The 27,808-nt window shown below is 38.8% G+C and overlaps 1 protein-coding gene across 1 annotated transcript in view; it reads left to right on the top strand.

Annotated features, from left to right (window-relative positions):
- LOC140482363 (low-density lipoprotein receptor-related protein 1-like) overlaps positions 1-27,808 on the top strand; it is a 1,932,271-nt gene that overhangs the window by 480,846 nt on the left and 1,423,617 nt on the right. Inside the window, exon 3 of the mRNA XM_072579726.1 lies at positions 22,460-22,597. Coding sequence (XP_072435827.1) covers positions 22,460-22,597 — 138 coding nt within the window. The remainder of the gene's footprint in view (positions 1-22,459; positions 22,598-27,808) is intronic.

The following is a 27,808-nucleotide window of genomic DNA, read 5'->3' as shown; positions in this document are numbered from 1 at the left end:
GCAGAAGAGGTTTACCAGGCTGTTGCCTGGTATGGTAGGAAGATCGTATGAGGAAAGGCTGAGGCCCTTGGGGCTGTTCTCATTGGAGAAAAGAAGGTTAAGGGAGATTTGATCGAGGTGTACAAGATGATTAGGGGTTTAGATAGGGTTGACAGTGAGAACCTTTTTCCGCATATGGAGTCAGCTGTTACTAGGGGACACAGCTTTAAATTAAGGGGTGGTAGGTATAGGACAGATGTTAGGAGTAGATTCTTTACTCAGTGGGTTGTGAGTTCATGGAATGCCCTGCCAGTATCAGTGGTGGACTCTCCCTCTTTATGGTCATTCAAGCGGGCATTGGATAAGCATATGGAGGTTATTGGGCTAGTGTAGGTTAGGTAGGCTTCGGTCGGCGCAACATCGAGGGCCGAAGAGCCTGTACTGCGCTGTATTTTTCTATGTCTATGTCTATGTCTAAGATCACCCCACAGCCTCTGGCACTCCGGGGAAAATAGCCCCAGTCTATTCAGCCTCTCCTTATAACTCAAACTCTCCAACCCTGGCAACATCCTTGTAAATCTGGGAGACCAGAATTGTCCACAGTATTCCAAAAGTGGCCTAACCAATGTCCTGTACAGCCTCAATTGAGGGAAATGATTGCTAGGCTCCTTGCTGAGATATTTGTATCATTGATAGTCACAGGTGAGGTACCGAAAGACTGGATGTTGTCTAATGTGGTGCCACTATTTAAGAAAAGTGAGATGGAAAATCCAGGGAACGGTTGACCGGTGAGCCTGATATAAGTGGCGGGCAAATTGTTGGAGGGAATCTTGAGGGACAAGATTTATAAATGGAAAGGCAATAACTGATTAGAGATGATCAACATGGCTTTGTGCATGTTGATTCAACGTGCGTGTGTCTTACTGACTTGATTAAGGCTTTTGAAGAACTAACAAAGAGAATTGATGAGGGCAGAACAGTTGACTTGATCTACCTTGTCTTCAGTAAGGCATTCAACAAGGTTCCTCACGATAGACTGGTTAGCAAGGTTAAATCACATGGAATACAGGGAGAACTAGACATTTGGGTATAGAACTAGCTCAAAGGTAGGAGGAGCAGTAAAATCGATGTTTCGGGCAAAAGCACTTCATCAGGTATTCCTGATGAAGGGCTTTTGCCCGAAACATTGATTTTACTGCTCCTTGGCTGCTGCCTGAACTGCTGTGCTTTTCCAGCACCACTCTAATCTAGATTCTGGTTTCCAGCATCTGCAGTCATTGTTTTTACCTCAAAGGTAGGAGACAGAGAGTGGTGATGGAAGATTGTTTCTCAGACTGGAGGCTGTGACCAACTACAAGAATTGGTGCTCAGTCCACTTATTTGTCATTTGTATAAATGAGTTGGATGTGAATATAGGAGGTCTAGTCAGTAAGTTTGCAGAAGACACCAAAATTGGAGGTATAGTGAACAGTGAAGGAGGTTACCTCAGAATACAGTGGGACCTTGACCAGATGGGCCAATAGGTTGAGAAGTGGCAGATGATGTTGAATTTAGATAAATGTGAAGTGCTGCACTTTAGAAAGGCAAATCAGAGTAAGACTTATACACTTAATGGTAAGGTCCTGGGGAGTGTTGCTGAACAAAGAGACCTTGGAGTGAAGGTTCATAGTTCCTTGAAAGCAGAGTCATAGGTAGACAGGATAGTGAAGAAGGCATTTAGTATATTTGCCTTTGTTGGTCAGTGCATTGAGTATAGGAGTTGGGAGGTCATGTTGCGGTTTTACGGGACATTGATTAGGCCACTTTTGAAATAGTGTGTGTAATTCTGGTCTCCTTGCCATAGGAAGGATGTTGTGAAACTTGAAAGGGTTTAGAAAAGATTCACAAGGATGTTGCCAGGGTTGGAGTGTTTGTGTCAAAAGCAGAAGTTGCTGGAAAAGCTCAGCAGGTCTGGCGGCAACTGTGAAGAGAAATCAAAGTTAATGTTTCAAATCCAGTAACTCTTCCTCACCAGACCCTGAAATGTTAATTTTGATTTCTCTTCATAGATGCTGCCAGTCCTGCTGAACTTTTCCAGCGATGTCTGGTTTTGTTTATGATTTATGGCATCTGCAGTGTTTGTGTTATCGGGAGAGGTTGAATAGGCTGGTGTTATCTTCCCTCAAGTATTGGAAGCTGAGGGGTGACCCTATAGAAGTTTATAAAATCATGGCGGACATGGATAAGGTGAATACCCAAGGTCTTTTCCCTGGGATGGGGGAGTCCAAAACTCGAGGGCATAGGTTTAAGGTGAGAGGGAAAGGATCTAAAAAGGATCTAAAGGGCAATTATTTTCATGCAGAAGGTGGTGCCTGAATGAACAAACTGCCAGACGAAGTGATGGAGGTTGATACAACAATAATATTTAAAAGGCTTCTGGATGGGTATATGATTAGGAAGGGTTTTGAGAAATATGGTCCAAATGCTGGCAAATGTGACTAGATTAGTTTGGGATAACTTGTCAGCATGAGTGAGTTGGATGGAAGGGCCTGTTTTCATGCTGTGCAACTCTATGATTCTCGATTCTATAACATGACCGCCCAACTGGAAATTTCATCAAATGAATGATGCACCTTTCATTTAGGACAGTAAATAGGAAAGGGAGTGGGAGGTATTTTGGTATTTCAGGCATTTGGGTATGACTATTGAGAGTCCTGTTTCAGTTGCAAGACACTGATTATAATTTTAAGGTTCAACTAGTCAGTAAGTGCACAGTGCACTCTGGAAATTTGTGCCTGATATTCAGTGGCCCAGTGTGCAGTCCTTCAAACTATTGCTATTATCCACTCACAGAGCAGCCCAATAGGTCAGGATTTTGTTTTTGGAGAGTTGGTAAGTGTAAACAAGCTCCTACTGATTCAAAGCCGTATCCTTATCCTGCAGATTGCCCATACAGTGGTCTAGGTGAAAGTGGGTACTGCAGATGCTGGAGATTAGAGTCAAGATTAGTGAGGTGCTGGAAAAGCACAGCAGGTCAGCCAGCATCCATGGAGCAGGAAAATCAACGTTTCGGGCAACAGCTCTTCATCAGGAACCATACAGTGGCCTAACCTAATTGCGGCCTAATTGTGTAACCCAATGAATATGTACCTTCTTAACTCTGGCAAAAATGGGGTGAGGACAAGATGGAAGCAAGAAAATTAAGGTTGTTGGTTTACTGACCTAGTGCCCATTTGGGCAGAAGACCAAAATCACAATGTAGCCTCCAATCTGTGGTCCTACTCCTAAATTCACTTCAAAGAAATTCCATTTGAGTGAGCCGAGATATGTAGCTACAATTAATAAAAGAATAAACATATGTGACACATAGTTAATGAGATCCTTTTGCTCAATCCTTTCAAATTAATGCTATCCAAAAGGTGAAACATAAAATAAAGAGTAAGTGAATGTCATTGAATTTGATTGCAGCGTGAAAAATTTAAAGTTGGTCCATTTATTTATTATCCTGTGGGAAAACTCAACATTTCCCATTTTGACAAATGTTTTAAAAACATCAGGCCATTGATCCATTGGGAGTCCTATTCAGCAATGGTGAGCTACCCTTGATCCTTTCTCCGCGCTCAGCACAGTAATACAGAAATTTCTACTCCTTCTTGTAGATTTAAGCATCTCAATTTACCTCGGTAATGGTAAATCCTGTTCCTCATGGCATATCAAATAATTAACTATTTACACAGGCAGTTTTATTTGCTTTTCATAAAGTTGTAATCACTCTTCTCATGAGCTGTAGCAGCCTCCAGTATTTCAAAACCTTAAAGATGTGAATGTGGATGTAAGCATGCAGTTTGGTTCAGAGTGTGGGTGCAAAATGTCAAAACAAAAGTGACAGCATAACTGGTTTGTCTAATGTTTTAAATTTATAAAATTATTTGTTTAAATTTGTGCTTACAATCTCTTGTCTTATGTGACTGCGACTTTGGGTATTGAGATCACCTACTTTTCTAAATTACTTATAATACTGGGCAGTTTCCATCAACTGTTCCAATTGTTGAGTGTTTGTTTCCTGGTTGGTATCCATGTATTTATCTATATTCCCCCTGTACTTCCTGGAGTTGTTAAGACCTATGGTGGAGGATATGTGCACAATCGTTCGTCCTACGAGAACCCAACTTTCATTCACATTTGAAAACAGATGTTAAGTATGGAATTGGACTTTTCCACCTTTGAGTTGTCTGCATATCTTCAATGGTCAGTTGCAGAAACTGGATGTAGCTGTTTTACACATTTCAAAAGCATGTTAAAAATGAAATTGTCAGAATAAATTCTTAAAGACTCTTGTTTATTTATAGCTGATTTCTATAATTGTATCCTTGTCAAAAAATTAATGTAAAAACAGAGATATAGAAAATAAGAGCAGGAGTAGACCATTTGGTAAGTCACGCCCACTTTGTCCATTTAATAAATTCAGAGCTGGTTATCCAGCTCCATACCCTGTTTTTGCTTTCTGGAATCATAGATTGCAAACCCGAGAAAGATAGTCATCCAAGGCTGGAATTGAGCCTTGGTCCCTGGTGCTATGAAGCAGCAGTGCTAATCAGTGTGCCATCATGCCCCCTCTTCCCCTTTCTGCCCACACCTTTTGAATACTTTAGGCTGAAGATCTATATCTAATTCCTTGAAAACATTCAATTGTTTTGTCCTTAGCTGTTTTCTGTCGCAGAGAGTACCACAGCCTGTGTAAAGAAATTTCTCCTCATCTCAGTCTGAAATGGTCTGCTTCGTATCCTTAAACTGTGACTTTGGATTCTGGACTCCCCTAGTACCTCACCAATCATCAGGAATATCCGTACTGCATTTGTCCTATCTAGTCCTTTTAGAATTTTAAAGGCTTCGAACCCCTCCCCTTAGTAGAGTCTGTCCACCATGTACAAGACACAAATTAAGAGTGTGGTGGAATACTCCATACTTACTTGGATGGGTGCAGCTCCAACAATATTCAGGAAGCATGACACCATCCAGGACAAAGCAGCCTGCTTGATAGGTATCATATCCACATGCATCCACTCCCTCAACCACCGATGCTCATTAGCAGCTATGTGCACTGTTTATGTGATGCACTGCAGAAATTCACCAGAAATCTTGAGACAGCATCTTCCAACCTATAGCCACTTCCATCTAGAACGACAAGGGCTGTAGAAACATGTGAACACCACCACCCCCCATTTCCCTCCAAGCCACCACTATCCTGCTTAGAAATCAAATTTGTTCCTTCAATATCACTCAAAATTAAACCTTGGAATTCCATCCTTAATGGCATCCTTGACCACAATGATTCAAGAAGGCAGCTCACCACCACTTTCTGAAGGTCAACAAGGGTTGGACAATAAATGCTGGCCAGCCAGTGACACCCACATCCCATGAGTGAATAAATAAAGGTTGCCAACTAGGAGCCCCTCATAGTTGTAGTGGGAGGGAAAAGGTGAAGGAAAATGTTGAAGGGACATAGAGGGAATAGGTAACACTTCACTGAAAATAGAATATTACGTTATTCAGTTTACTGGTACCATAAATCATTACTTGTCATGACTGTCACGGTAGCTGTAGCTACAAGAATGAAGATAGAGTCTACCTATCCTGAGCATCACTATTCTTTTCCTAATGCCTATTAAAGCCTAACATCTTGCCATTTTCAAAAACAAATCGATATTAACTATGATAAAACAACAGGAAAACAGGAAAAATAATAAACAAAAAGGCTGCACTTGGTTTGTGTCCTGCTCATGCTATTGGCAGAAAATTGAGTAAGGAACCTCTATGTCAATGTCTTTTTTGAAGAGGCAGATTTTTACAACTGGTCTCTGAGTGAGGATCCTTGATACATTGTGTTTCTGGGCCTGGAGGGAGAAGTGTATTCTCCTTTATTTAACTCATTTCAACTGTTGGTCACTCCCCTTGTGGATGGCTTTCAAATTCCAATGTATTATCTTTGAAAAAGAACCAATTAAACCAGGTTTTCTTGAGTTAAAAAAGAAAGCATTTATTTGTTATTAAACTGTAAGGAAACGTTCATCATAGTGCACATATGCACAGATTAGAAATGAAAAACGAGTAAAAAGATAACAGTTAAAAAGATATATGAACAGTTCTTTGGTTAGATGGTGGAATGTTGTAGCCTTTACATTCTAGTGGTGTTGACTCTGGCAGCAGAGAAGTTTCTTTGGAAATTCTAGGTTCTGCCATTTTGTTGAAAGGTTGTTTGGTTTCCTGTTTGATAGTGGGTTTTGACTGGCAACATTTTTTCCAGTAATCGGAAGCAGAGGTGTTCTATCCTATTCCTTTTTACCTGTTGGTGTAAGTGTGTCTGGTAGATTTGCTGAGCTGTAACCTTCATGTACTACACTAACCCTGTTGCAGGAGAACTCCAACCTTGTGCTACACACTCGAAATGCAGTTGGCTTTGAGTGCCTACTCGTGTGTATTCATGGCAGGGCAAAGCACAGATGTCTATTTTGCATTGACTGCTTTCTTTTTCCACATGTGATGTGTACCATCTGGGTACTTAGTTCAAAAGAAATGAACCAGTTTTTTGCATTACAGCTCTTCATTTGAAGTGGTTCTCTGAAATTCCTTGACACCCTTCCAGGCATAATATTCCACAATCTCTCTTAAGACTGGGTGTGATCCACAAAATTCATTTTCTACTCAATCACTGAATTGTATTCTCAGCCAACTGTGGGTTGCATGTCATTTTGAGAAAAATAATCAGAACAACCTGTCTGAGTTAAAAGTTTCAGTATGTCCATAAGTAATTCGGGGCTATGATCCATTGTCATGACAAGACCCGAATATGTGAAAAATTAACTTCAATATAATTACATGCATCTGAAGGTGGAGACACACTTTACTGGAAAGACTTTGAAAACACTTAAACCAACAATTGTCCAAAGCTGCTTTACCATCACTGGGGAGTCAGAATCTGTTGTCTAAGTTGTGATATTTCCAAGTGTCAGCAGTAGGATTGATGGGGTGATGTTTAACATGGTACTGAGATGTTCATTTTCCAAATTGGCATGGAAGACTCCTTCATGTATTGGCAGAGCTGTACCCTCTCTGGAATGACTGCTGGCATTTTAATCCACCTCAGAAAATTATCTTGACCAGCCACTGTTGCTTTTCGGTGGGTATTTGTCTGGCACATCAGCTGGTGATGGTAAATTATTGGTCTGTTTGTGAATTAGTTTAATAATTAAATACCTACATATGTGAAATGCTGCAAACAGTTATTCGAGGTATGACTTCCTGGTTATATTGATCAGATGACTGTTAAAAACTAGTCAATCAAGAAAACCATAATTTGCTCAAAAACTCTCAAAAATATGACTAGAAATGCATTACTTGAAAACACAGATGTACATTAATGGAATGTTGATTACACTTCTTGTTTAAGAAGCTGTTATCTCTTGAGGCACATTAAATTAATTTAGAAACAGTTTCTATTTCTGTACTAATATGTACCTGCTTGATCATATTTAAGTTAAACCTGCTGTTCATTTCTATGCGCTTTTAGTCAGTTCAAGTGCCTTTTGCCTATTAAGAGCCGGAAATAAAGGCTATAATTTTCACTCAGTTTTTCCAAGACACTGAATAATTTCATCCTTAGAACTTTTGAAGTCAAAATGGCTCTTATGGTGAATGTGCTTTTAATATCCATTCCTTGACTAATGGTTGTCATGATGTTTTGGGAATACTCAATGTCCAAGTTCATTTGTAAAAGGACATCCTCTGAAGACTTTCTGAAAGTTTTCAAGCCCATTTGGTCACCAGCTGCTTGACTGTTATTGAGGGGGGTGGGGGGGGGGGTGGGGGTGGGGGGTGGGGGGTCAGAGTTTACTGCCTGGATTGTCCCATCTCCGGAGTGGGTAGTGAACTGAAGTCCTTGTCTCTTGGTCTGATTTTAAAATTTATTTTTGACAACTTCATATATAACATGTCCTATATATAATTCAGAACTGGGATATGGTTATTGTTGCTGAACAAATCTTAACACATTTGAGCATTATCACCATCTGTCTCTACAATATGATAACTGGGGATAGTTTTAAGTGTTTATATATTTTTTCACATGAAAGTTAAATCTACATTTTATTATGAATCATTCTGAATGAACACTTTAATTAGTTCTATGGCATATATGGATAACTGGATACAAGTGACATATCTCATTAGCTGCAACACAGGTCTTAATGGTAAGGTTCTGGGGAGTGTTGATGAACAAAGAGACTTTGGAGTGCAAGTTCATAGTTCCTTGAAAGTGGAGTCACAGATAAAAAGGATAGTGAGGAAGGCATTTGATATGATTTTCTTTATTAGTCAGAGAATTGAGTATAGGAGTTCAGAGGTCATGTTGCAGCTTTAGCCCATGTTTGGAATATTGTGTGTAATTTAAGTCTCCAACCTATAAGAAGGATGTTGTAAAACTTGAAAGGGTTCAGAAAAAATTACAAAGATGTTGGCAGGGTTCGAGGGGTTGTACTACAGGAAGAGGCTGAATAGACCCGGGCTGTTTTCCCTGGAGTGTCGGAGGCTGAGGGGTGACCTTGTAGAGGTTTATATAATCATTCTGGGCATGGATAGGGTAAATAGACAAGGTCTTTTCCCTGGGGTGGGGGAGTCCAGACTTAGAGGGCATAAGTTTAGGGTGAGACGGGAAAGATTTAAAAGGGACATAAGGGAAACTGTTTTCACACAGAGGGTGGTGTGTATATGGAATGAGCTTCCAGAGGAAGTGATGGAGTGTGGTACAATTGCAACAATTAAAAGGCACCTGAATATGTATGTAAATAGGAAGAGTTTAGAGGAATATGCGCCAAGTGCTGTCAAATGGAGCTAGATTAATTTAGGATATCTGGTCGGCATGAACAAGTTGGACCGAAGGATCTGTTTCCATGCTGTACATCTCTGTGATTCCATGAAATCATTAGCTACTTTATTTGAAATCTTTTAATTTAAGACTTCAACCTCAACCTTCTTTACAGATAATATAAAATAATGTTATGAATTTTCATCATGGGCCATAGAAGAAATGGTGCACAGTCATGCTGGGATAAAATGGGGTAATGCATACTACGACAATTTTGCTATATTTAACTTAATAAAGCGTACTTGTGATGGGCATAAAAATAGAAATTACTAGAAAAGTGCAGCAAGTCTGGCAACAGTTTTGGAGAGAAAGCAGAGTTAATATTTTGGGTCCAGTGATCCTTCTTTAGAACTGCTCTGAAGAAGAGTCACTGGACCTGAATCGTTAACTCTCCTTTCTCTTCACAGACACGACTAGATTGCCGTGTTTCTCCAGCAATTTATTTTTAGTTTCTAATTTCCAGCATAGAGTCTTACAAAATGGAAACAGACCCTTTGATCCAACCAATCCAAGCTGACCATATTTCCAAACAAAACTCGTCACACCTTCTTTGCTTAGCCTATGTCCCTTGAAATCTTTTCTATTCAGGTAGTTATCCAGATGTCTTTTGAACATTGTAACTGTACCTGCTTTCACCACTTCCTCTGGTAATTCACTCCACACATGAACCACTGTATAAAAGAGTTGCCCCTCCTGTCCTTCTTAAATCTTCTTCTCTCTCCTTAAAAAATATGCCCCACAAGTTTTGAACTCCTCCTCCATCCTTGGGAAAAGAACCTTGGCATTCACTTTATCTATGCCTCTCATGATTTATAAACCTCAAAAAGGTCACCTCTCAACCTCCGATGCTCGAGTGAAAAAAGGCCCAGCCTTTCCAATCTATTTTTATATCTCAAACCTTCCATTTCCAGCAACATCCTGGTAAATCGTTTCTGAAGCCTCTCCAGTTTAATAATTCCTTCCTATAACAAGGCGACCATCAGCATCTGCGGTTCTTTTTTTTAATGATTGACATATGCTTGTTTACAGGTTACCTGGCTCAGCTGTTATGCTTATAGCACTTTGATTTTTTTTTTGCTCTGTAAACAAAAGTTTCTCTTTGAAAATACTTTGACTTCTCAAGGTAATTTGGGACAAAGGTGGACACCAGATCATTTTATCCAACATCCTGGAAAAGTTAACTGTAAAGGATGGATGTCAATCCTAAACTCCTTAATTACTTTGAACATAGTCACAATTGATTCAAAATTATCTGCAAGAACTATGAAGCCTGTTTGTAACGTTATGCACAAATTCACATCCATGTTGAACTACTTCATTTCATAACACCTCTGTGACTTGATGTTTCATAGCAAATTTGCATGAAAAGTCAGTCGAAGATTGCTTCATGTTTATATAAATTACCAAAACTGTGTCGGGCTGTATGTAATGCCTGCAACATAGTAATTCAGCCCCAATAATCCATGCTCCCAATTTTGCTTTATTTGAGCTTCCTCCTAGTTTTCTATTCCTAACACCATGAATGTGAGTTTCTATTTCCTTGTTCCTAATATGCTTATCCAGCCTTTTCTTAAATACATCTCTGCAATTCATCAGCCAATCCCTGCGGTAGCGAGTTTCACATTCTCACCAGTCTTTGGGTGAAATAGTTTCTTTTGAATTCCCCATTGAATTTCTTTGTGACTATCTTAGATTAATCTCTCCTAGTTTTGCTTGTCCCCACCACTGAAAAAAACTCGTTGTGTATAATTTTTCTCAGAACCTTAAATCATATTAAGGATCATGTTCAGGTCATCCTTGCACATTCTCTTTTCAATGGAGAAAGAGAGTCTAGTCTACTCATCTGGTCCTGAAAGTTGTAACTTTAGATTTCTTACTCATTCTTACAAATCATTTTTCACTCCTTTCAGTGTTTTTACTTTCTTTTTGTAACTTGTGAAATATGGAAGGCTTAAAATAAATTAGAGGTCCATTGCCAAAAATAATTTCTATTGAATGCCAGTCAGTTGAAGCATTTCTTTTGAAATGCCCTGACATTTTTTTTTCCCTCGATGTGGAGATTCTATCCCAACAACATCTTTGTCCAAGACAGCTTTGTCTTTTTGCTGTTGTGAAGCTATGTCCTTCTCCTGCATGTTTTTGGGAGGTGACCTACAGCATTACAACTGCAGGATTCCTTTGTCATGTCCAGATACAAAATTTGTTAGGTTTCCTTGTTTCATAGCACTGATATTGACTATAGTGTTTGACTTACATTGAATTAGCTTGTCACATGCATCTGTGAACTGATTCCATATTATGTGGATAAGTTCTGTTGGTTTCTGCAGTAAAGTTGTTCTTCTTGTCAAAGGATTTGTTTGATTATTTGTGCTTTTTGCTTTTCAGCATAAATCCTCTTTGGACTGTGTTAGGGTTAGGGTAATAACTGTGACAGCACCATCAATAATTTCAAACATAATTCTGGCTCCTAGGAATCCTGACATCAAACTTCATATTTCCCACAATTTTTCAATAATTAAGGTATCTATGGATGTCGAACTCTTCTTTGGAATCTTGCCTTTTGAGATTTCATTTTATTTCCAAATTAAAATATGTCCCAAAAGTTATTTCTTCAGCCATAACTGTGTCATGTTTATATCTTAGTGATTTGTTCTGCCATGTCCAAAAGGCAATCATGCATTTACATTTTCAGTTTGTGATTTTGTATTTATTTACTTTTGGGAACAATTCTGTATTTTTAGTATTGTTTTCTTCAAGATGTGTGATCTTATATTGTGTTTTATTTGTGTCAACACTTGCATTTACATATTGAAGTCGTATTAATTTTCCTGCCGTTGCTTCATAAAATGATTATTATTTTTAATATTTTAAACTTCTCTCAAATAATCAGTATCTCCAATGTCAATCCCATTATATTAAAAACTTTTTCAACTTTTAAACTGCATGATAACTATATTATGTATTTTGTAATGATCCTTCTGATTCTGTAATATTCAGCAATTCTTTTGTGTTTTACCTTGTTTTACAGCTCTAAGTTCTGTTAAGTAGAAATCTGTATCTTTGTACCGAATTCTGGGGGTGAGGTGGGAATTTTCTTGCATTTTAGTCATCAGCATAGAGATATACCACCTATAGGAACCATAAAATGTCTTGTGTTTTTTTTTGCTGAGATGGAGCTTTCTAATTCCTCACAGGAAAAATAAATGGTTTTCCCACTTTCCATGGTCTAAAACACAGCATTTCAATGTCCCTAATTTTTTGATAAATCTTTTGTAGTTGCAGTCACAGTAATCTTCCCACCACATCCATGTTTGAAGCTATGCATCAGCAGATATTATAATGTGAAAATTCTGATATCTTTTCAGTCAAACTCTATCTTTTAAATCGTTGATTTTTATGAAGACGCAATTTAAATCCGATTCATAGCCTTCCTGATGATAGAGCCTTTCCACAAATGCATTAAATAATGTGCACTCTCAATGGTGGTGACTCTGTCTGTGAATGTTAATTTTCCCTTTTAATTTTACCTCCTCTGATCCTTTAACAAGGTTATGTTGTCCTTGGTTTTTTTTCAGGGGTCGTAAATGCAGGTTCTGAAATGTTTCGGTTTGGATGGGTTTTAGGGACAATTTGATTAAAGCTAGCAGATATTGGCTCAGACAAAAGGCTTTTAAGTGAAAAAAAAACCCTTGTACAATAAAAGGAGAATGGCCAGTTCTCCCAGGCCAGTTTTTCCCTGGTTTGATTTGGTTTTGGCTTGGTCTGGCTATTCGCTGAAAGCAATCAGGCAGTTTGAGGCTGCTGATCCAAGAAACAACTCCGTGGAAGAGGCTGTTCCATGCTGCCATCTCTCTCTCTCTCTCCCCTGTAAGACCCTGTGTTTAATTTTACCTTTTGTGCCAAGGGGTGTTTATGGGGATTGTTGCAAATGTTTAGAACTGCATCATTAAATTGGGATGATCTGTTGTGTTTTTGGACAGGTACATTATTCTGTCGACTATTATGTTTTATTTGTATTTCTGTCGGTAATCTTGTAAATAAATTCTGTTTATTTACCAAGTGATAAAACTAATGGTTTAACCAGCTGTATCCCTCCTCTGTATATCTGCAATGAGCAAAGTTAGGGTCTGTGCTACTTTCTTGAAATGTTTTGACGGGATCTGGCCTGGTCCATAACACTCCATCCATCCCAATCTGCTCCTTTGTGCCATTACTTTAAAGTTTTCCTTCTCACCGAAAACGTTTATTCCTACAACTCCAAATCGGTTGTATTTTTTTGGATGTGGGCATCACTGACTGGCCAATATTTATTGTCCCTCCCTCATTGCCCACTTGAACTGAGTGGCTTGCTAGCCCATTTCAGCGGGCAGTTGAGAGTTAACCATATTGCAGCGGATCAGCGGTCAAATCAGGTGAAGACAGCAGATTTTCTTCCCTGAAGGATACTAGTGAGTCAGATGGGTGTTTTCCTGACAATTAGCAATGGTTTCATGATCAGCAGTAGAATCTTAATTCCAATTTTGAAAAAAATTGAATTCAAATTCTACCATCTACCATGGCATCCCCAGAACCTTACCTGAGTTTCTAGATTAATAATGTAACGATGATAACACTAGGCCATCAACTCCTCACCCACTTTCCCAGCCAAATGTGAATCTGAGACAGTCACAGCATATCTGTCTACTTTAAGGATTTTGCAACTGCAAGATGTGATGAGTCTTTTCACTCTATTTCTAACTCACACTTTACTTCACCTCTTACCAGCTCTAAGGTAAAGATTTAAATGGAGAGTATTGTGAGCGATGATTTAAATAATTTTATTATTTGATGTTCTCCCCTGCATGTAAGTGGTTCACTTTTTTTTCTGAAATCGATATTTTTATGCTTTTTTTTCTTTTAAAATGTGGCAGTGATATACTTACTGAAACCTTGATGTTACCTTCAATTTTAAATGGCCAACAGAAAGTTCCTGAAAGTCCAGACAAAAAAGTGTTTATTACTGCATTGACATATTGGGGTCCAGTTTATGACGAAGGAAGGAATTTGCAAATTACTGAATGAAAGATATCTGAATTAGTGGATGTGAATGCAGGAAGATTGGTGATGTTGTGCACAGTGAATCAGGTTACCTTGATCAGATGGGTCAATGGGCAAAGAATTGGCAAATGGAGTTTACTTTAGATAAATGTGAGATGTAGCATTTTGGTGAGGCGAACCAGGGCAGGACTTATACAGTTGATGGTAGTGCCCTAGGGAGTGTTATCAAACAAAGAGGCCTAAGAGTGCAGGTGCAGGTGCACAGTACATTGAAAGTGGAGTCTCAGGTAGATAGGGTGGTGAAGAAGGCTTTGGAATGTTTGCCTTCATTGATCAGTGCATTCAGTATATGAGTTGAGATGTTATATTGGGCTGTACCCAATTGATGATGCCATTTTTACAAGCCTCCATTCAATATAGGTCTCCCTGCTATAGGGAAATGTTGCTAAACTTGAAAGCATTCAAAAAAATATTTACAAGGATGTTGTCAGAATTAGAAGATTTGAGCTACAGGGAGAAACTTAGTAAGCTGGGGCTATTTTCCCTGGACAGTTGGATGCTGAGATGTGACCTTATAGAGATTTATAAATTTATGAGGAGCATAGGATAAGCTGAATAGCTAAGATTTTTTTCCCCCAAGAATAGAAAGTCCAAAACTTGAGAGCAAAGGTTTAAGGTGAGAGGGGCAAGAGTTAAAAGAGACCTGAGGGACAACTTTTTCATAGAGAGGATGGTACACGCATGGAATGCGTACAATTATAATATTTAAAATGCATCTGGATGGGTTCGTGAATAGGAAGGGTTTAGAGGAATATGGCAAAATTTTGGCAAATGAGACTAGATCAGTTTAGGATATCTGGTCATCGTGTTGGACTGAAGGGTCTGTTTTGCAGCTGTATAACTCTTTGACTCTATGCTAGTGCATATTCCTTCAGTTTGCTGTATGCAGATGTCCTTTTTGCCAGAGAATGTAAACAGTCAAATTACCAGTCAAAGTATAGTTGTTGTAAGCTGAGAATTAGTTACAGTGAGAGCAGTTTGAAGCTCCTTCATCAGAAACCATTATGTTTTCTGATGAATAACTGTAGAATAATGTGCACCATGTTGAGCCACAATAGACTTTAATTATTTCACATGCTCAAAATTAGGTGAGGTGAACATCTTGTCTATTAATCCTTGTGTTGGCTTACCTAGAATATTCATACAATCCAAGGTATGTCACATTCAAGGAGAAAGATGCAAGTTTTTGTCCTTCACAACTTTCATTTTTTCTGGAAGCAGTTACCTTGCACATTGTATGCAAATAACAGCCATTTTTAAATCTAGCTAAAGTCCTTTTTAAGGAAATTTAAGCAAGAGAATATCATTTTCAAAAAAATATAAATCTTCTCTCATCACACCCTTTGGAAATTGGAATTGCTTCTGCCCTACTGTTCCTTTGATGGGTGGTGCAGATCTTTTCATTGCTCAGTTGCCAGCAGCTGCTCCCTGACTATCTGAGTATTCTTAAAATGGAAAACTCATTTCCCTTCAGCTTTATTTTTTCTGGATCAAACATTTCTTTATCAGTCTTTACTTTGAAGTATTTAAGCAATATTTTCACCACTGATCATCATGTCATATCTCGTACCACCAACCATAGGAGGTTTGTGTTTGAGGTGGAATCCTGCCTCCAAACATGCTTTCTATACTGGCTAGAAAGACCTTTGTGGTTATCAGTGATGGAGCTGAACCATTTGTGAATCTTAACAAGACGAGACACTTCTCTTATTGATGATGTCATAGAGTCATAGAGATGTACAGCTGACCAAATATCCCTACCCAAACTAGTACCACCTACCAGCACCTGGCCCATATCCCTCCAAACCCTTCCTATTCATATACACATCCAAATGCCTCTTAAATGTTGCAATTGTACCAGCCTCCACCACATCCTCTGGCAGCTCATTCCAACCCTCTGTGTGAAAAAGTTGTCCCTTAGGTCTCTTTTATATCTTTGGTTAGGCTACCACTCAAATCTCTCCTGTCTTCAACCCTCAAAAGGAAACCCAGTGGAGACATAATTGACTGGTGAGAAGGACAAGCGAAAGCTATAGCCCTTCCTGATGAAGGGCTTTTGCCCAAAACGTCGATTTTCCTGCTCCTCGGATGCTGCCTGATCTGCTGTGCTTTTCCAGCACCACTCTGATCTAAACTCTGGTTTCCAGCATCTGCAATCCTTACTTTTGCCTGTAGCTATAACATACTTTGGGCATTCTGAAGTATTGGAGTGTCAGACCTCCACTCCTCAGTGGGGAGGTAGTGCCACTCTCTGTGCATTCAGGTAAATCTGATTGACAGTTCCAGTGATCCCAGCAACATGACAAGCTTAGTAGTGGGTTTTGCTGGTATTGCAACCAGAACCATAAAGAAATGATTTGGTGATGCCGGTGTTGGACTGTGGTGTACAAAGTTAAAAATCACACAGCACCAGGTTATAATCCAACAGGTTTAATTAGAAGCACACTAGCTTTCGGAGCATCGCTCCTTCATCAGGTGATAGTGGAGGACTCAATCCTAAGACACAGAATTTATAGCTAAAATTTACAGTGTGATGTAACTGAAATTATACGTTGAAAAATACCTTGATTGTCTGTTGAGTCTTTCATCTGTTTGAATACCATGATAGTTTCACTTCTTTCATGTGTAAATCACAAAATCTTTTTTTTTAAAAGTTGCATTCTCAGGTTAGCCGTAACAATGGGTGGATAGCAAGACAATATGAAAGCTCCGAAAGCTAGCGTGCTTCAAATTAAACCTGCTGGACTATAACCTGGTGTTGTGTGATTTTTAACTTCATAAAGAAATGAGCTTGGCTCCCAGCTTAAGGTTAGTCTGTCAGGTTAGTGGGCATGGAAAGCTGAGAGTGGGAGTGAGGAAAATTGAGCGTGCTCATGTGAAGGGTTTACAGAGTGGTTCAATTCGATGGAAACCGAGCGCACAAGATGAGGCACAAAGAGCTCCCCTGAAAAGAATCCTCATTTCTTTTTAATACTTGCTTATAAAACTTGTAAGAATGTAATTTCTGCCAGATGTCATCACTAGCAATTTGTCTAACAAGCTCAATTTACCTTTATCATTTGATAGGAATCAGCTTGGGGATGAGTGAAACTGGTGTGTGCTTGCCACCCAACATCCTATTACATATTTCTCACCAAAAACACATCCAGTGGGCAGCATGTAATATCCAACTCATAGTTTATTGCATGATAGCAACAGGCAAAGTTTACATTGTCTTGACAGATGTTATCATTGAGACTATGGAGCATCAGAAATGTCTGATCCAATACAATCCAGAGAGTGATTCCTCAATTCTGTATCCAACAGTGGAACATCATCAGGTTGGGTGAAGCCCAATGTAATTTTGAGCATTAAATGTTTCAGATCCTTTAACATAAACAAACTAAAGGAAGGATTTTCTCAGAAACGACTCCAGCCTAACCATACCTTTTTCACTACAATCAATAGATTTCATGGGCCTGCAATAAATCAGCACTTTTCATTACAGTTGTCGACAATCCTGTTTTGCAAGCTTGGAATTGATGTATCAAAAGTAAATTGAGACCAAGGAATGTTTGGGAGCAGCCTGATCAGACTGTTGTAATGAATATTTAAGTGAATTACAAAAGCTTGTTCAGTCTCTCCTAAGAGTTCATTGTGCAAAGTGGATTTTGAACAGTTTACACAGCATCACAATAGCTAGTAGCTAGCAGTGATGGAATCCATTACTGGACCCCAGCACACTCCGAACATTGCAACATTCCAGCATTCCAAACACACAGAGTTCCACAGTGTCAATGTGTTTGATTCTGCCTAGCAACAGGACAGCGATTGTTGCAAATTTTGCAATAGGTCACTCGGAACACAAGGGGTCACACATTAGTTCAAAGGCTACAGGCAGTTACAGAAGAAGATGGATGCTCTATGCAGAAAAAATCTTTCAGTTGAACTGCTGAAAAAGTAGCTGAACTAATCTGTGTCTTTAGCTTCAGTGAGAAGTTATGGATGGTTGGATATATGTGTGCTTTTAGTAGTCAGGGAGAAGGTTGAGAATTAATTAAGCTAACTTAATTTAGAAGCTAAGTGTTGAAGTTGATAGACAAGCAGGAGGCTGGAAGAACACAGGAAGCCACACAGCATCAGGAGGTGGAAAAGTCAATATTTCAGGTGTAACCCTTCTTCAGCACTTGGGGTGGATGTAAGGGGAGCTGCAGAAAAAGGGGGTTGCAGGGGCAGGGTGGTCAGATAGGGATAGGTGAACACAAATTGAGAGTATAATCTGATTGGTCGATGGGAGGAATGAAACTGCTCGGAGGCTGGAAGGAAGAGTCGCTCAGAGGAATGGAGGGGAGTCGGGAAATGGGAATGGAGGTTATTTGAAATTGGATAACTTGATATTGAGCCTTCCAGACTGTAGGCTGCCCAGGCGAAAGATAAGGTATTGTTCCTACAATTTGCAATCTGATTCACTGTGGCAATGAAGGAGGCCAAGGATGGTCATGTTGATCTTCCTTCTATTCCTCTCAGCTACTAACTGGATTCATTCCTCCCATCGAACAACCAGGTTGTACCCTCTATCTGTCTCCACCTATCCCCACCTCACCACCCTCTCTCCATGATCCCATTTATCTGCAGCTCCCCTTACATCCACCCCCAGCCCTGAAGAAGGGTTACACCTAAAATGTTGACTTCTCCACCTTCTGATGCTGCCTGGTTTGCTGTGTTCTTCCAGCCTCCTGCTTGTTTACCTTGGATTCCAGCATCTGCAGTTTTTTTTTGTCTCTGACCAAGTGTTGAAGTTGGGCTCAGGAAAAGTTGAGAACTCTGAAGAAGTCGGATGCTACTAATAGTTCAGTGAAGCAGAAAGTGAGGGGTGTGAAATCTAATTGAGCCAGTTTAAAGCTTTGAAAAGAAAAAAATCCAGGGGTAGTATGAACTTGGCACAGCTGCTTGTGAAAAGCTAGTGTTAAGTAATTGCTGGACTGCAGGTTTCAATAATCCAGGGCAGCATGGCCCCAGGAAAACAAGATCGACCAGAATATGATCAGTCTTTGAGAAGATTTATGATGGAGCAGCTTTTGAGGAAGATCCAAATTTATATCTTCAAAAGAAAAATTTGAATCCTATGCAAAGGTGAATGAAATATTCAAAACAATGTCTTTAATATTAGGGTGTTGCTGTGAGATACTATAAGACCATAAGACACGGGGGCAGAAATTAGGCCATTCAGCCCATCGAATCTGATCATTAATTCAATCATGGCTGATAAGTTTCTCAAACCCAATTCGCCTGCTTGATCCCCTTGATATTCAAGACCTATTTATCTCAGTTTTAAATATATTCAGTGACCTGGCCTCCACAGCCTTCTGAAGCAGTGAATTCCATAGATTTGCTGCTCTCTTGCTGAAGAAGTTTCTCCTTATCTCTGCTCTAAAAGGTCTTGCATTTACTCGAAGGCTATGCTCTTGGGTCCTAGTCTCTTCTACTAATAAAAATATCTTCCCAACATCCACTCTGTCCAGACCATTCAGTATTCTGTATGTTTCAATGAGATCCACCCTCATCCTTCTAAACTCCATTGAGTATAAATGCAGAGTCATCAAACACTACTCAAATGTTAAGCTTTTCATTCCTGGGGCCATTCTCATGAGCCTCCTCTGAACATGCTCCAGGGCTAGTACATCCTTATTGAGATAGGGGGCTCAAAGCTGCGCACAATACTCCAAATGTGGCCTGACCAGAGCCTCAGAAGTACATCCCTGCTTTTATATTCAAGTCCTCTTAAAATAAATGCTAACATTGCATTTGCCTTCCTTACTACTGACTCAACCTGCAAATGTACCTTGAGAGAATCCTGGATTGGAACTTCCAAGTATTTTTGGACTTCAGACTTCTGAATTTTCTCCCTATTTAGAAAATAGTCCATGCCTCTTTTTCAAACCTTATCCTTTCCCACATTGTACTCCATCTGCCACTTATATGCACACTCTCCTAACCTGTGCAAATCCTTCTGCAGCCTCCCCATCTCCTCAATGCTACCTGTCCCTCCACTTATCTTTGTATCATCTCCAACATAGCCAGAATGCCTCAGTTCCTTCATCTAAATCATTAATGTACAAAGTGAAAAGTTGTGGTCCCAACACCCAGCCTTGCGGAACACCACTTGCCACCTGTTGTCATCCTGAGAAGGAATCTTTTATCCCCACTCTCTGTTTTCTGCCAGACAGTGAAGCTTCTATCCTGCTGGCAGCTTGCCTCTGATACCATGGACCCTTATGTTACTCAGTAACCTCCTGAACGGCACATTGTCAAAGGCCTTCTTGAAGTCCATGTAGTTAACATCCATTGGCTCTCCTTGATCTCATTACTTCCTCAAAGAGCTCTAGCAGGTTTGTCATGCATGACCTCCCTTGATAAAACATGCTGACTTTGTCCTATTTTACCATACACTTCCAAGTATTCAGAAATCTCATCCTTCACAATGGATTCCAGGATCTTACTCATGTCTGAGGTTCAGCTAATCAGTCTGTAATTTTCCATCATTATCTTACTCCCTTTTTAAACAAAGGTGTGATATTAGTGATTTTTCAGTCCTCTGGGACCCTCCCTGATTCTAGCGATTCCTGAAAGATCAGCACTAACGCCTCCACTTAGAACTCTGGGGTGTAGTTCATCTGGTACAGGTAATTTATCTACCTTCAGGCCATTCAGTTTTTCTAGCACCTTCTCCTTGATGAAGTCCACCATACTTAGCTCTGCCTGACTGTCTTGAATCTTTGGGATAATTCTTGTGCCTTCCACCTTGAAGACTGATGTGAAGTAATTATTCAATTCTCAGCCATTTCTTTGTTCCTTACTACTATCTCTCCAACATCATTTTTCAATGTCCCAATGTCCACTTTTGCCTCTCTTTTGCTCTTACAGTTTTCCTGTATATTTTTGTCTAGCTTACCCTTATAATTAATCTTCTCCCTTCCTATTTTTTGTTGTTGTGCTCTGTTGGTCTTTGTAAGCATCAATCCTCTGGTTTCCCACTGCTCTCCACCACATTATATGTTTTCTCTTTTGTTTTTATACTATCCCTGACTTCCCCAGTCAGCCATTGTTACCTCATCCTCCCTGTACCATGCTTCTTTTTCCTCAGGATGAATATGTCTTGACTGTGCTTTCTATTTTTTAACATTCAGAATTAACATGAAGTAACAGACACTCTGCAATCAAGCACCCTACAGAGCATATCAAATTGTATGATATAATCCCTGCAGCGGAAAGAGGATATGCACCCACTATCTAAAGAGCATTTAACACAGAGCCAACTCCCACCCCATCCCCATAAAATCACATTTGCCGTGACAAATTCACCTAATCTGCACATCCCTTGACATTATGGATAACTTGGCATGGTCAATCAACCTAACCTGTACATCTTTGGACTGTGGAAGAAAACCAGAGCATCCAACAGAAACCCATTCAGATGCGGGGAGAATATATAAACTCCACACAGGCGATCACCTGAGGCTGGAATCAAATCCAGGTCCCTGGCACTGTGAAGGAGCAGGGTTGTTCCAGACTATGGAATTGGGTGGTTTATTCTCTTTGCTAGTTCTGAGATTGCTCACTTTGTCTACTGTAAAAATAGTTACTGGTCCTTAGTCAGATTGAAATATAAATTTGGCTGTCTTAAATGGGATCATGACAGTTTAGTAATTAACTCATTCATTTGAGAACTGTACTTTTCCTGTAGACACATTTTTCATTCATATGAAGTCTTCATTACTTTACTGATCGCATAGCAGCACTGAGTTGGTTACATCTGTTACACTACTTTTAATTTAGAAATAGTCTGAGGTGAGAAGTCTGTCACATTTGTTATTCTTTCATCTCCGGTTGTGGTAGGTACATGTCATGCATATTGAGATTCACAATTCAGATTTGTCATTTATTTTTGGTCTCTCACCTTGCCAGATTTCTTCCCAGATCCGGTGGACTTGTAACACAGCATTAATCTCCTTTAGAATATCTTGTTATGACTGACACTACACAATTCACTTGAGCTTATAGATGCCATGTTGCCTCACTTCCTATCTTAGACCTCTGTGCTCAATCACTGAGGCGGCTCTTTCTTCTGCTTTTGTACTATAACAATATTGCCCAGAGGTTTGTCCAACACTATTTTTGTGAGAGTGCTGGCATGCGTTTTGTACCACTGAAATAACATATGTCTTTCTTTAACCATTGTTAGACTAGGGTGGCCTATGATATTATGAAATGATTTAATATACTACCTAAAAGCTGCATCTCATTATTTGAAGTGATTAGTTAACTGTAAAAATAAAACATCTGTTTTCTGTTTCTGCTCTCCAAGCTTTGCTACATGTTGTTAAAACCAACATATGAAATTTTTAAAGAAAGAAGTCAAGGCAGCTATGTTCTTGTCACTGAAAGCATGAAACACATTTCTGTTCTTTTTGTTTATTAAAATACATTTTTGCTTTCCTCTGCTAGGTACTGGACACCTAGAATTTACATGTCCTGTGAATCATTTTGACTGCGTTGGAACAAGACGATGTATTCACATGAGCAAACTCTGCAATGGCATAAATGACTGTCTGGATGGACTTGATGAAGGATCTCATTGCCGAGGTAAAGGTTCAAAAAGTCCTGTTATAAACTTTAAGACCAAAATTAGTGCTTGATTGATATAATGAAGCATATTTAAACAAATGACTGTGTCACAATGTGCTTATTTAATTTGGCCCATGATCCTGATGAGGCGATTTTGTATAATGGCAAGTCTTTACAATTGACATTATGAACATTCTTGCATCTCTCACCAGCTGCTCTTCATATTTGCCTTTACTGACACAAATTCTTACAACAATAAAAATAGGAAAGGCAATAGAATATATTTATATCAAGCAACCTGTAAAATCTATTTTTCCAGTCAGACAGATTTCAGCCCTGATTTTACCCAACTCCGAATAGGTCAGTTAGGCACCTTTAAGAAAAAAACATTGGTAAAGCAGATATCTCTCTTCCCAAAGTATGCCAATTAATTATTTTCCAATGGTTTCAGCAAAGCAATATGAAAGCTAGCGATTTTCATGTTGGGCTGTTTGAAATGCTTAGGACCAGTGAATTTTACACAGTTAAGTGTTTTAGAGTGCTGTCTCTTTGCTGGGTTTATGCATGATGAGACATTCTGAATGAGCAGTGAGGGGTAGTTATGCTGACATTCTGAAAGGACAAAGAAAAATAAAGCTTTTGATCCAAGCATGAAAAAACAGAAAGAAATGAAAGAACAAATGGGAATATTGGTAATGGAATGGAAAACAGGAGAGATTAACTGACAAAAATGTTGACAGTGAATGCTTTTCATGACTTTGAAACTATCACCTCTAATGGCATCTCCAGTTCTGACAAAACATTCTCAACCTGAAATTCTAACATTGTTTCTCTGTCCACAGACCTGCTGTGGATTTCAAACATTTTCTGTTTCTTTTTCATCTTTGTAGCATTCCCAATACTTTGCTTTCGTATTTATATATTTTTAACACCTTGATGTATTCCAAAGAATTTCATGGCTTGCTAAATATTTTTGATTTGTACTACAAATTGTTACATAGAAAACATAGCAGTTAACTTTCACACAATAAGGTCTTGCACAGTGCAAAGAGAAGCCTCAACATTCCTTGAAGATAAAAGCAAAGTGCTGGAGATCTGACATAAAAACAGAGTGCTGGCAAAGCTCAGTAGATCTGACAGCATCTATGAACAGAAAAACAGAGTTAAATAGTCCAAGGACTCTTCTTCACGACTTGATATTCTGTTTTGACTGAGGTTATAATATACGTGGCCTTGTTGTGTTTCTATAGAGTATTTATAGAGACTGCAGATGAAAACATTAACTGCATTCAAGGAACATTTTCATGCAGCTTCATCTTACAAGGAGGCGGCAAATGAGAAAGCTCCTGAGACATTGCATCACCTCTTGTGATGATTAGCAAAATGATACAGTCAGATTTCATGGTTGAAGAAGAACTCACCTGCTTTTTTTTGATTGGGACCAAGAGCATGTTTTTTTTTATAACAGTATAAAGGATCATAGAAATTTGATTTTTCACCACATGTAATTTGCATTAAAGTTCAAGATTAGTCATCTTGCAAAAGAATGATATTGAATTTACTCAGAAGAGAGATTGTGCACAATTAAGCCAACATAATCAGGGAATATTTTAGCACGAAAACTTCATTGCATATAATTTTAACTTCAGCATTGCAACATCTTGATCTACTTCACAAGCACTTTTACGATTGATTTCCATTTTGTCAGCTGCAAAATAAAAACAATTCAATATGTTTCCTTTGGCTATAATGTCACAAAACTGTAGAAATTCAATAGATTGAATCAGAGGTAGGAACTAATTGGCTCCCCCAGACAATGAAGGCCCTTTGTTTTCAGTTTATCTTGTTGCAGTTTTAAAGTTTTGGGTCAGTTGTGCAATTTTAGGGTATAGTGGATAGTGCCCGTTTGAGAATGCTGATGATCAAATTATTGTTATCGAGATTGCTTCCCTATTACTCTTTGTAACTGCCTTTAAAGTGAGCTTCCTTTGACCTGAATCTTGATCTTATGCATGAAATATAAACAACCGCAGAAAAAGCAAGTGGTAGATATACCGCTGATCTTTCCAAATAGGTAGGAGAACAAAATAATTGATCATACTGCTGAGAATGGGCTGCAGTGTTAAATAATTAATACAAATTGAGTTGTGCAGAAGTAAGAATAACTCAGAAGTAAATATCAAATATGTAATAGTTGACAACAAGTTTTCCAAAACAATAAAGTACCAAGAACTGATGTTTAGTTTGATTGGTCATAATCTTTACATGAAAAGGCTGCTCTCAGGAGCTTTACCAACCAGTAGCATGAATAGTAACATAGAAAGAAGGAAATGTGAATTACCAGCCTGATTATAGTTTCTTACTTACTACTCGGGTTGTTTGAATGAAAGGTTGAAAAAGCTTATTCCACCGTGCACCAGAGGTTTCAGTGTTCATGGACCCACTGAAAGACAAAGCAAATGAGCTGTTGTAAAGAATTTCAAGAAACCGTAACATACCAGAAAAAAATTTAACACATTCATACCCCACAAATTGCCATGCCTTCAAGGCAAAAAAAAAAGAAACATAGCTTGATTTTAATAATTTCATTGTCATGGCCATAGTATAAAAGTTTTATATATATATATATATATATATATATATATATATGCACAATACTCTATGAATCAAATGGGATAGATTTATCATAATCCTCCTTTATCATCTTATGTAGAACGATCAACTAGTAAATAGCTTTGTCTGTAAGGTTCAGGACTTTCCAGATGAAATTATAGTTTCAACTGAGATGTGTCATATGTAGACATATTTATTTTCTGAATGCCTTGCTATCGTTGACATCCCACTGAGCAATTTGGTAAATAAATCATAAATCTCACCCAGCAAGGCAAATGAATTTAAGTGACTGGCAGACTAATAGTTACATGATCATTTGGCTTGATGTCAAGTATTTACACCCTTATACTATGAGGCAGTGCTAGTTTTGTAAAAAAAATGGTAATGGACTAGTAATCATTGATGAAAGGTAAGTTACTTAACAATTGTTTTTTAAAAAGTCCCTGAACAAACTGAATGGATAAGATGATTATCTGGGTTAATGCAGTTTCATCTGGAAATGGTCACGTCTGTGTTTTGTGCTGCTGGAGTTGCAATAAAATTATTCAACTTTAATGTTACGTGCACAAGAAATTCATTAGGTAACAAAATTAGACTTAACATCATTCCCTAAAGGTTATACTTGGCTGAAGCTATTATACTGGGGCCCATAAACCATTGCCAATCACAATAAACTGAATGTGGATCGTGCACAAAGAAGCTAAAGTAAATCTGAACAGAGGAAAAAAAAATCCAGTTACTGCTTAGCATTGATGGTATTTAAGGTAAGTAATGGAAAGATCTGCTTTCATTTCTTTATTTTGTTGAACCGTCTGTACCACAGAGCATTGGAGGAATAGAAGGCAGACTTCACACATACCAGTCTTGGTGGCCAGCCAAAATATTCAGAGTCTGAGTAATATAAATCAGTGAAGACTACCATTATCCCGACATACTTTCAGGTCTATGGAATATAACCATGTGTAAAGGCACCAGATTTTTGATTACTTTTCCTGAATAGATGTTTTATTTTATTGGCTCTAGCAGTAATAATCTATTACAATGAATGATACAATTTCAATGGCATTTCATAATCCAAGGAGGCGATAATATTCAACCCCATTAACAACAAAAATCACTTGCATGCCAAGACATATCATGATGTTTTATCTGATAAAATTATGACAGTCACGGAAAGAAATATTAGAAGCAAACACTGGAAATGTTTCAAAATCTCAGCAAGCCTGGCAGTATCTGTGGAGAGAAAGCAGAATTACAATGTTTTGAGTCCAGTGACCCTTCTGTAGAATTGGTTGTAGCAAGGAAAAGGTTGAAGTTTATGCCAAAGAATGGGGGGTGGGTTTGGGGTAAGGGGAAACAAATTGGTGGAGATGGAGCCCAGAGAGACAATGAACAAAACAGTTGGGTAGTCAAAGGAATTGGCAAAGGTCAGCCGGAGAAAATGAATAGCAGTAAATTGGGACCATTATTGGCTGACAATGAGTTGTTTATTTTAGTAGCCCATGTAAGGATAAGGTCTGCTTTGTGGGGTTGGAATTAGTACCTATTGCTTACTCTTTCCCCCTCCCTATGCCTGTTCCCTCAAAGATATATCAACCTTTTCCCAGCTACAACAATTTCTGATGAAGGGTCACTGGAAGCGAAACATTAATTCTGCTTTCTCTCCACAGATGCAGCCAGACCCGCTGAGTTTTTCCAGCAATTTCTGTTTTTGCTTCTGATTCCCAGCATCTACAATTCTTTGGCTTTTTGTTGAAAGGAAATGTTAGGGTAGGTGACCACATATTGCTCCAAAGAGTACGTTTAAGGTTCATCTTTTTTAAAAAATGTGTTGTAAGGTTTAGGGTAGGGAGTTTAAAGTTTAGACCAAGATGGCTGAAGGTACATCAAAACAAAGTCAAGGATATAAAAAAAGACAGACCTGGTACAATGTAGAAATCTTGGATGACAGTGTTAGAGGCCAGGATATAGAGATAGGAAAGGATACAGCCTATCCATGAATTTGAGTACAAGGTTGAGAAATAGAGGGACATGTACTGGCAAACTGTCAGTCCATGATATGTTTTAGCCTGCATAAAAGCAATAGTCCTCATCATATCCACCCGTCCTGTCTTGCTATTTGTTTCAACTGTTACCAAAACAGTAGGAGGCATTCAAAAAGGAAATGGAGAGGGGACACGTCCAGCATATTCTCTTTAAGGTGAAACACAGAGTAACAAGCCTAGGGAATGCTGAATGCCTATGAATATTCAGAACTCAGTAACCAGGAAAAGAGAGGCTCTTCGAAGGTGTACAGGGAACAAATCTAAGGAGACCCTTGTGGATTCTAGAACATGAAGGGATGAACTTAAGTAAATGTTGAGGACAACAAAGATGGGCATGAAAAAACACTGGTGGGGAAGATTAGGGAGAATCTCAAGATATTCTGCATGTGTATCAAGAATTGGGGGATAACTAGGGAGTGAGGTAACCAAGGGGATAATGTGTACAGTACATTCTGTTATAATGTGGTAGTTTTGTTCTCATGCACTCCTGTGTTATAAGAAAATTGCATAATAACAGCACCTTTAAACTAACGGGGCTGGAATCATGTTATAATCAATATATGCTTTAAAA

The sequence above is a fragment of the Chiloscyllium punctatum genome, chromosome 10, assembly GCF_047496795.1.
Source record: "Chiloscyllium punctatum isolate Juve2018m chromosome 10, sChiPun1.3, whole genome shotgun sequence".
Classification (NCBI taxonomy): domain Eukaryota; kingdom Metazoa; phylum Chordata; class Chondrichthyes; order Orectolobiformes; family Hemiscylliidae; genus Chiloscyllium; species Chiloscyllium punctatum.
Note: the sequence above shows the minus strand (reverse complement) of the source record. Positions and strands in the feature narration are given on the sequence as shown.